This window comes from Magnolia sinica, chromosome 4 (assembly GCF_029962835.1).
Source record: "Magnolia sinica isolate HGM2019 chromosome 4, MsV1, whole genome shotgun sequence".
NCBI classification, from domain to species: Eukaryota; Viridiplantae; Streptophyta; class Magnoliopsida; order Magnoliales; family Magnoliaceae; genus Magnolia; species Magnolia sinica.
This window is the reverse complement of record NC_080576.1, coordinates 14879996-14891309: the sequence shown is the minus strand read 5'-3', so window position 1 is coordinate 14891309 and position 11314 is coordinate 14879996. Positions and strand designations below refer to the sequence as shown.

Sequence of the window (11314 nt, the reverse complement as noted above, 5' to 3'; positions counted from 1 at the left end):
ATGTAAACATCACTGTAGAACCAGGGAGGTTTCAACAGTAGGAATTTCCTTCACGACCTTTTCCAGTTCGGCCCGGCCACTTGAGTATTGGATCCTGCTAACTTTTGGTAATCTACTCAAATGAGCTCACAAAACGGATGCACAGAGTAGATTACCGAGAAACATCACGGTGGGCCTCACCTAAATTTTCCTGCCAAAGGCTTTCGCAGCAAATCCGCGTTCGACAGCGCTATATTCCCATTGCTCCGAGTATTAGGATAGACAGCAGTCTACCAAATGAAAATAGAAGAATAACAAAGCCATACCTATCTTAATCAACGGTTTGAGTCTCGTCCAAGTATGAAAAGTACACATCAATCAAATGCAATGCAAGCATGGTATCTCCCATGATCGATGACCTCCCATCGATTCCACCAACAGAACCAACGAAACGAATATACATTTTTTTGTTACCAAAACAAAGATAACCTCTCTTCTTTTCCTTCAATCATGTAATTAGCTTCTTCAAACCTCTTATAAATCCTTCAAATCACTACCATTCTTTCCAAACTCATCCTCTCATTATTCTCATCTGCATTCTTCAAGTGGGAAATGAAATGTCCCTTCAAAAGGCCCCACCCACCCAACCAATCCGACACCCGATCTTGCGCGTCCCAGCCCACCTGCGCCGGGCCCACCCACATGCCTTCGAACCCCAGACCCTTTCCCTCGGCCCCATCCATCAAGACGACGAATGGAAAGACTCGTTCACCTTCAAATCCAACTCCATTTTCGCCTCTCTCTCCAGACCCGACTCTGCTTTCAAACCCGACGAGCTCTGGAGCTGCATCACCAAACACCTATTAGAAAGAGAAAGCATCACCACCATCCTATCAAAGATAAAGGAGGCGCAGAATAAAGAAATTACAGTCGTGAGAGATGTTCTTTTCCTAGTCTCCTGCTTCCTAACCGATCTTCACACAAACCGAGAAATGCTACGAAGTAAATACGGAGTAGCTGCCATTAACGATATTGTAAAGCTCGACAACCAGTTGCTGCTCGAGCTCGTTCGGGCGGTTGTTGTGGAGCTTCCTTCTGTACTAAAAGCCACCGGACCCGAAAAGTCGGAGAATAGTAATACAAACGAAGTTTCCACTTCTGAACCCGAAACATTTCGGGTCGGGTTCTCAGAGGACGATATCCCGCGAGTCATTCAAAGTTTCTGCCAGTTCTACTCGCCTTTTCCGCAACCTAACTCGGCGAGTCTTGAGTGGGGTAAGAAAAAGACTCTGTTGGACTGCTTACACACAACCATTTCCGGCGACTTCGAGTCTACAGAAGCGGAAACTAGCACGGCTCGGTTTGAAATAGCAGAGAGAGATTGCCCAACAGCTAAAGAGGTGGTTCGGCTAGGAATCCGGTTCGAACCGGAAGGGGTTCCGAACATATCCGAGATTCGTTTCGAGAACGGTGCTGTACGGTTACCGGCTCTGGTTTTGAAAGAGCTGACGGAAACGGTTATACGGAATCTGATGGTTCTAGAAGCTTCTTCCAAGGAAAAGCCGGTATCTGATTATATCCGGTTCTTGAACAGGATGTTGGAGAGCGGAGATGATGTTGCGGTGTTACGGAAAGCCGGGGTTTTGAAGGGGTATTTAGGGAAAGATGAGAAGGTGGTGGAATTTCTGAAGTCATTGGATGACTTTCACTTCCTTCATGGGTGCTATGTTCATCCCGTTCAGAAGGCTTTGGAGGATTTGCAGACTCATTACGATGAGAAAATGAAGATAAAGGAAGCGCAAGTAAACCGTTTGGCTGAAAACATTGAAAAGAAGGAATGGAATGTGGAGCGTTTGGTTAAGCACGTTGAGAAGAAGGAAGAGCTTGTGGACTGTTTGGTTGAGAACATTGAGAAGAATGAAGGGCATGTGAACCATTTGGTGGAGAATATTGAGAAGAATGAAAGGCATGTGAACTGTTTGGCTGAGAACATTGAGAAGAAGGAACGGTATGTGCATTGTTTGGCTGAGAACATTGAGAAGAAAGAACGGCATGTGGACCGTTTGGTTGAGAACATTGAGAAGAATGAAGGGTATGTGAACCGTTTGGCGGAGAATATTGAGAGGAATGAAAGGCATGTGGACCTTTTGGCTGAGAACATTGAAAAGAAGGAAGAGCGCGTGAATTGTTTGGTTGAGAATATTGAGAAGAAGGAAGGGCATGTTAACTGTTTGGCAGAAAAAATTGAGAAAAAGGAAATGCATGTGGACCATTTGGCTGAGAACATTGAGAAAAAGGAAGGGCATGTGAACCGTTTGGTAGAGAACATCGAGAAGAAGGAAGGCCATTTGGCTGAGAACATCGAGAAGAAGGAAAGCCATGTGGACCGTTTGGCTGAGAACATCGAGAAGAAGGAAGAGCATGTGGGCCATTTGGCTGAGAACATAGAGAAGAAGGAAGTTTATGTGGGCAGTTTGGCTGAGAACATTGAGAAGAAGGAAGTTCATGTGAACCGTTTGGCCGAGAATATTGAAAAGAATGATAGGCATGTAAACCATTTGGCTGAGAACATTGATCATTTGGCTGAGAACATTGAGAAGAAACATGGGCGTGTGAACCATTTGGCTGAGAACATTGAGAAGAAGGTAGGGAATGTGAACCGTTGGGCTGTTTCTACCATTGCACTTGTTGCGACTGGGTTGCTTCTGCGCCTTAGATTTGTGCCACGAAAATGACTAATCAAGCACCGTTGTTGTTTTTACATTTATATCTAAGTAGAACTCTGTTTTTACATCTATATCTATGTACAAGTCGTAGGCCAAAACACAAGTCGGTCAGGTATTGTGTGTGCTGAATGTTACTCCAATTTACATTAAGGGGGTGTTTGAATTGTAAGTTAATTTTTTTTTTATAAGCAATAGCCAAAATATAAATATATAATATGTACAGCAAAAAGGAATAAAATCCCTATACACCTGTTTAGCGGTGGCGGCCTTTCTTAATGAACCAAGACTAGCGTTATCCATGACCACCTGATGTAGAGTGGGTCGCGGATACTTAAATGTACAGGATGGACTAGAGAAGGCCCGATCAGAGGTGGAAGTGATCACGACTATTAGAACCTTAAAACAGGCATATCTCGCAAACCGAAATGAGTTATTCGACGTACCATATATGATTTTGGGGTAGGAGAAGCTACTTTATCCACCCAACACTGCTATGCTGGGTTGCCCATGCCGAATTTGTGAGATTTCATTGGATCGATGGCGGAAAGTCCTTTTTTAATTTCATTTTTATTATTTATAATCAGTTTTAGTTCCATCACATAACTCTTGATGCGTTGAGCTTTAGGAGTAGCGCCCAACATGAAAAGGGCTTAGATATTTTAGGAGAATAACATGGTTAGGCCAAATTGGGCACTTACAATTTTTGGCCGAAAACCATGAAGTCTAGTAGAAATCATGACTGTCTATAAATTGGGCACTTGCAATTTTAGAGAGTTTGATTATGAGACTTCTTCCTAGGTTTGCTATCGCTGTTTAAAGGATCGTAAATTTATTTATTTTTATCATCAATCAATTTATTTCAAATTATTAGAAATTATATTCTATTTCTTCCCTTATGGACTTGAGGAATCTCTGTGAGGAGTTCAAAGAAACTTCGTGGATTCGGAGTAGTTATCCCTGAGGAAGACGGTGATCAACCTCAGCACATCCATCCCTACGTCAGGCAATCTCTTGAGAAATGGTAGGCCTCGCAATCTAGAACTCGAATTATGTAATTGAAAAATTAACTCCAAACTACCAAACGAGGTAATTTATCAATTTTTTACTACCTCGACAAGATGAACAATATAGCAGATAATTTCGCTCTCTCTTGAAAACCAGTAGATGATGATATGATCTAATCACATTGATTATGAATGGTGTTGGGCCTGCTTATGAGGCCACAGTTAATTCTGCTCAAGCTCTTTGGATGACCTTGTTGGTCTCCTTCTAAGTGTTGAAATGTGACACAAGGAGTAGAATTCACTTCCCATTAAAGCCTCTGCAACAGCTTTATCGGCTCAAAAAACTAAGAATAACCACTGTGGAAAGGGTGCACCAGTCCATTCAAATAATACTCGGTTTAATGATAAAGGACCTTCTCTCTTTTCATCTACTTTTCAAACTTCAGCTTACTCCAAAAATAGCCATCGGTCACCATGTCAGATTTGTTGCCGACTAGGCTATTCTGCCATAAATTGCTACCATTGGATGGATCATGCTTATGAAGGGAGAACAACAACAACAACAACAACAACAACAACAACAAAAAAAACCTTGATGCTATTGTCGCTTCATCGGGAGGACAATCAGACGATCAAACATGGTACACTGATAGTTGTGTCTAGAATCATATCACCGCTGAGTTAGCTAACCTTGCTCTTCAAGATGAATACAAAGGACATGATAAAGTGGCTGTTGGAAATGGTTTAGGTATGCTGATTTCCATATTGGTTCTGCCCTCTTGCATAGTAATTCTTCAAATTTTCATGTGCAATGTTTTACATTGCCCCAATGTTTCTAGGTACTTTCTGTCAATTAATTTTCCCGTAACAATCATTGTTTTTTTCATTCTCTTCGGATGACTTTTGCATAAAGGACATCAAAATGGGGAAGATGCTTTTCCACGGCAAGAGTGAAAATGGGCTTTATCTTATCCATCTTCATCGTAGTATTCAGAAATGAGTGATTCCACCGGTTTGGCATCAGCAATTGGGACATCCTGTTTTCCCCATTTTGTGGCACTTGGCATCTCAACATTGTCCGTCGCTTCAAGGCTCTCTCAAAGATAATGTTTTTTGTCCTTCTTGTCCCTTTAGGAAAAAGTATTCATTGGTCTTTTCAATTATCTCCATTTCATCGTCTCCATTAGAATTAGTGCATTAGGATATTTGGACTTCTCTTTATTATTCAATAAAGTGTTATAAGTTTATATTTTGTTTGTTGATGATTATTCCAAATATTCTTAGATTTATCCCATGCGACTTAAGAACGAAGCCTTTGATTATTTTATGAAATTTAAACTTTCTATTGAAAATCATTTCTCATGCAAAATTAAGTCCTTACAAATAAACGGAGGGGGAGAATACATTTTCAACCATTTTCAACATTTTCTCTTCCAACATGGGATTTTTCACCGCATGTCATATCCCCATACTCCCGAACATAATGGAGTATCTGAACAAAAGCATTGACATATAGTCGATATTGGTCCTATGCTTTTGGCTTAGGTCGGCATGCCTTCTACCTTTTGAGCTAAAGCTTTCAATGCCTTGATTTACTTAATTAATAGACTTCCTACCAAAGTGTTCATCTCCATATGAAAAATTATTTTACGGCATTCCCAACTATTCTACTCTTCAGGTATTTGGATGTGCATGTTTTCCAGATTGATGTCCTTATCATAAAAACAAATTAAAAATTAGATCCAAATAGTGTATTTTTTTGGATACTTTTCACGATCACTACAACAAAGTTGCATATTTGCTGCGGATTTTGCGACGGACAAAGGCTTCGTTTAACGACGGACTTCATCCATCGCTAATGGAAAATGTTCGTCACATGTAATCTTTTTATTTATGGCGTAAGTGGATATTTGCGACGGATGTAGTTCGTCACAAATTAAGATTTTGTGATGAATTATAATCCATCTCCATCGCCAAGTACCACCCAAAAAAACCTTTCAAACATTTAGCGACGGATTTTACCTGCTTTTGCGACGGATCATTGTCCGTCATAAATTGACTTTTACTCCTACCAGTAATATGTTTTTTTTTTTTGTAGAATATGGTGGAAAAATGTGTTTTATTGTAGTCTAAAAGGTGTTTTTTAATAGAATTTCATTGTTTTAATTGTATTTATTTGTATCTAAGATTATTTTTGTACCAATTGATTGAATGCATCGGTTTTTCTTCTTTTTTTATATATCAATTGAGTGGAAATTATTATTTTTCTTTAAAACTGATATTTAAATGCTTTGCAATATCACATGAAAATTCTCACTCTATATCTTTAGTATTTATTAGAAATCGAGATTTTAGAAAATGATGTTCGAAAAAAAAAATTGAGATAAAAAAAATCAAGATTTTATTAAATAATTGACATTTTGAAAAAGAAAATTAAGAAGATAAAAAAATAATGATTTCAAAAAAATAGTTGAGAAGTTTTTAAAAAAAAAAAAAAACAATTGATAATGTTTGAGAAAATTTGACATTTTGAAGAAAGAAAATGTGATTGAATAAAAATCTAGATTTTGAAAAAAAATTAAGAAGTTTGAATAAAGTTGTTAATTTTAAAAAATAGATTTTTAAAAAAAAAATGATATTTTGAAAAAGAAAATTGAAAATATTAAAAAAAAATTGTGAAAAAATTTCATAACTTTGAAAAAAAAAAAAATTTGAAGAAGAAATTGAGATTTTGTATTTTTTTTTTTTTTTGAAAAGTTCGATGAGAATCGGCAAGTTCAAAAAAAAAAATGGAAATTTTTGAAAGAATAGAAACTTTGAAGAAAAAATGATATTAAAGATCAATGTTTTGACAAAAAAAAAAACTGACATTTTGAAGTGGAAAATTGAGTTAAAATAAAATAAAATAAAAAATTTGAAAATGTTCGAGAAATTTTGAGATTTCGAAAAAAAAAATAGTGATTTAAAAAACACCACGATTTTGACAAAAAAAATTATCATTTTGAAAAAGAAAATTGAAAAGTTGAAAACAAAATGGAACTTTTGAAAAATAAAAATATTGGCATGTTGAAATTTTTGAGAAGTTTGAATAAATTGTTAAGTTTGAAAAAAAATTTTAAAAATAGATTTCAGGAAAATTTTGCGATTTTGAAAAAAGAAATTTCAAAATTTGTATTTTGAAAAAAAAAATTGAAAAGATAGTGTCTATGTTTCCATTCAAGCCATATCATCTTCCATGAGTCTGTTTGGATAAAGAGAGTGGGAGGGTCTATCTATCTCACCATGTCATCTTCCATGAGCCTATTTCCATTCAAGCCATATCATTCCCCTTCATTTCCACTCTGCACTACAAGAAAAAAGGGTATACCTGACCCTTTGGCGGGATCCTTTGTCGGCGCTCGGTAAAACCAGGCACTGGCAAAAGATTAATATAAATACAAAATGAAAAAACCCTATAGCCCCTAGCCCCTGCAGACTCTCCTTCTCCCCACCCCCACTCTCTCTCTCTCTCTCCCTCTCTCTCTCTGCAACTCCTCGACGGACGCCGACTCTCTCTCTCTGATCTCTCTCTGCAACTCCACGACGGATGTCGACTCTCTCTCTCTCTCTGATCTCTCTCTGCAACTCCTTGACGGACACCGACTCTCTCTCTCTCTCTCTCTCTCTCTCTCTCTCTCTCTCTCTCTCTCTCTCTCTCTCTCTCTCTCTCTCTCTCTGCAACTTCATGACGGATGCCGACTCTCTCTCTCTCTGATCTCTCTCTACAACTCCTCAACAGACACCGACTCTCTCTCTCTGATCTCTCTCTGCAACTCCACGACGGACGCCCATTCTCTCTCTCTCTCTCTCTCTCTCTCTCTCTCTCTCTCTCTCTCTCTCTCTCTCTTTATGTGTCAATCTCGAGCTAAATCTCTCTCTTGAGATCGAGTATCTTCAATGTTGAAACCCAAATTAGGATTTTACAATGGTGAATTCTTAATTAGGGATTTACAATTTTGAAACCCTAATTAGAGATTTACAATGTTGAAACCCTAATTAGTTGATAGAGGCGGTTCCAAATGGCGCAGTAGGGGTTCTTCTTCATAATAAAGCTTTTCAGATGACCAGTGGAAGGAGTGTCGCATGGGTGCATGCCCTTCATCCCTCTGTATGATACAACTGATGACCCCAACACCTGCACCACAAAGGCTGGAGCTCGCATCTCTTTCTTTCAGTATCTTGGCTAGTTTATTTACTCTTTCCTGAGCCTGATCTTCATCACCACTGCAAAAGAATTTAAATAAGTACAACAGCTAACAAAAGGGATACCTGCTCTCCAATGCAAAATTCAACTGGCAGTTAAATTTAATAGATGAGTTTGTGCAACACACAAGGTTTTGGGAAATCTTGAGAAACTGTAGCCTCGCATCCAAAATCATGCTGCTGTGCCTAGGGCTGCAACTTGGGTTCAGGTCAGCCCAAACCCGACTGACCCAACACAAGCTCAGCTCAGCTTTAAGGGGTTTCAGATAAGAGAACTGATCACCTACAGACGCCGCAACCACAAGTGGCACAGGGCATTTTCAGCCCTTGGATTCATTTAAACAGCAGATTAAAAAATATATATATTTAATGCATCCAAGGGCTGAAAACTACTTGTGATGCAGGCACCTGTAGGTGACCCATTCTCTTCAGATAAAATAGAAGTAGAAGAAAATTCACATGTAGCAGATAACCTGCAAGATGTAGAGCAGATAGTTCCTAAACACAACTGCCAAGAGTGGTTGGAGTCCCATATTTATAAGGGTTTTTACTTCTTTTCTTCTCCGCTTCTTTTTTGCAAGTAATGTTTTTATTGATAAGAAAAGATAAAATCAAGGGAAAGAAAGAGATATCTACAAGGAAGAGATATCCTTATAGATAATAAATATCTAGAAACCTCACCCTTAATCTATCTGCAAATTCTCTTGGTGATTTTCTATTGCAAGGGGGGAAAAAGGTAAAGCAATGCATGTTACTTTAACTATGTATGATTTTATGTTAGGGCCTTATAATTTCCAATAATCAGTGTCACCAAATGAACACCAGATACATCCAATAATTTTTTGTGGCGTAGCACATCTATATTCTATGCTTAGAAACTTTCTTCAAGTTTTCGCTGATTTTTTGAATCCTTCATTTTTTTTTCTTCATATCATTGGTCTACATCATCAATCATGTGGCCCCACTTTGGATCAGTTGTAGTCACTTTGGTCGATCCATGGGTGAGGAAATGGGTGTTCTAGATTGATTCTATTAGAGAATCTGAATCATTGATCTGTACCGTCCATCACCTGGGGCCCACGTGCGATTGCCCATGACTCATGGGCGAGTCATCCCTCTGGTAAGCAGATGCTAATCATCTAATTAATGGCAAGGAGCAAATAGATCATACAGTAAAAGATCTTATCATGGATCTAGATAGTCCATCATGTGGTCCTTCCTTCAATTTCTCTTGACCATAAAAAATCACCTTTATTGGTGGTTTATGCTCATTTGATCAATGACCAATAAAAATAGGGTCTTAATTGATCATATTGAAAAAGGTGGTTTATTAATCTAGGTTGTCCATCATATGCCCCTTACTTTTAGTGGACCATAAATCTTGAAAAATTACTTTTGGTCAGATGATTCGAACATTTGATCAATGGCCAAAACAGAGGATGGAATGTATTCATTACATTGGGAAGGTTTCATTAGGGACAGAGAAGTATGTTTGGTAAAAAGCATACTTATCATTAAGAAGTTGAAAATTTTATTTGGTTTCTAACATTACATATGTAATTTTTACAATTCTTTCATTAATTTTTCTTTTCTTCTCTTTTACAATTCTTTCATTAAGTTTTCTTTTCTTCTCTCTTTCTTTTTTTTTTTCTTTAAATATCTTTTATTAAAATGTCTTCCAGTTTTTACTTATTCATGAGTCTACTTTTGATATATACCATTCATTATGTGAGGCAAACCATTGATGTGACCATTCATTATATTAGGCCCACTTTGACCTTGTCATCAATGTAAACCATCCATCACATGGGGTTACTTTTAATATAGACCACCTACCTTATAAGGCCCTCTTTTGATGTTGGCTATCCATCATGCGCATATGGTTACACATCACTCATTAAATAAGAATAAACACATCCATGCGCATGAAAAAGGGGGCTCAAGCCCCTAAAGGTGCTTCTTTACTTATAAAGGTGTTCAAATGCTCCTGTGGGACAAGTTTGAGAAGGCGAAAAAGCTATTTGTTTCATTTTGAAACCACAAAACCATAACAGTAAATCCATTAAAAAGCCAACAAGATGGGAATTTTCATATTTGACAGTGTCAGGTTGACAACACTGAGATACCCAACTTTTAGCAGATGTTGAACTAGTACATCTGTTATTCTCCATTTGAATGGGTGAGAAATCAGTTGATGAGACTTTGAGAAATCAGTTAACGAAGGCAATTAGTATAAGGTGTCTCTTTCTGTTTCCAGATTTTGGTTTCTATGGTTGGTTATGTAAGATTTCTGCCACTATGTATTCTTTTGAGTGCATGGATCTGACCTTGAATGACAACGGGTAAGAATCAAATGGTCTGATATGCAACCTTGGAGGGTTTTCTTTCTTTCTTTTTGGCACAGATAATCATCTCATTATCAGTTTTATATTGAAGCTTGTATTTTTATCCCTCGTTCCATTTATTTTTATGACTTGTGTAGTTTCACTTTCTTTGTTTGCAGATCTTCGGGATGATAAGCAGTTCTTTGTTGATCATCCTGGTGCAGTTCCCATCACTACAGCTCAGGTAGGATGTTTTACAATAATTGTAGCTTCCACTTGCAATCAAAATACCTTCTTGGTTGGTTTTATCTCCTAGTACATGGGATGACCTTTTAGCCATGGTTCTATTTATGTTCAAGGGAGAAGAGCTGAAGAAGCTGATTGGTTCACCTGCCTACATCGAATGCAATTCAAAAGCACAGCAGGTATGCTCTCTCCTCATCTTGTGTTATTGCTTCACAAAGTATTTTATGATGCCTGTTGAAGAATGTGATTGTTCGATCCATCAATGGTACATGGTGGGGCTTAACTTCTAGGTAATTAATTCATTGACTGGTGGTCCTCATCGTGGGATGGCATGGCATGACATCTCCTGCATTGGATTATCATATTCAATCCAACAAGAGTGGACCAATTGCAACCAATGGTCCACATTTACTAGATGGGCATGAATATAACAACCACCTCTTTTCTTAATTTCTTTCTTTCTTTTCTTATCGCATAATAATTGCATGTCTGGAAATAGTATGGTATTGGTCACTTGTACACTTGAATGCCACGTGTGAAGGGTGCATATGGATGGAAGGGCGTGGAGAAAACACATGCATCAATGTGGGGCCAATAGATGTAATGGAATTCAAGTTACAACATTTGTTGCCTTGATAGTTTTTGACTTTTTAAGGACAGAGGGTCAAAGGATCGATTGTTTTCCATGCATCAATTTGTTGAATGTAACCAGGGTCTTTTAGCTCCTCTGCAAAAACATCAAGCTAAGCTGTCAAGCTAAAATAACTTAAAAACCTCTTCTTTTCTCCCCCTT

At 38.0% G+C, this 11314-nt stretch overlaps 1 protein-coding gene across 1 annotated transcript; it reads left to right on the top strand.

Moving 5' to 3' along the window:
• The first annotated feature begins 596 nt into the window (after positions 1 to 596).
• Positions 597 to 2714, top strand: LOC131244041 (uncharacterized). The gene has a single exon (XM_058243708.1). It carries the CDS (start codon positions 597 to 599, stop codon positions 2712 to 2714), a length of 2118 nt encoding a protein of 705 aa, XP_058099691.1.
• Positions 2715 to 11314: the final 8600 nt, after the last annotated feature.

Excerpts from the sequence above, each read along its gene's own strand:
- LOC131244041 (XM_058243708.1), top strand. The coding sequence starts at position 597 with ATGTCCCTTCAAAAGGCCCCACCCACCCAACCAATCCGACACCCGATC.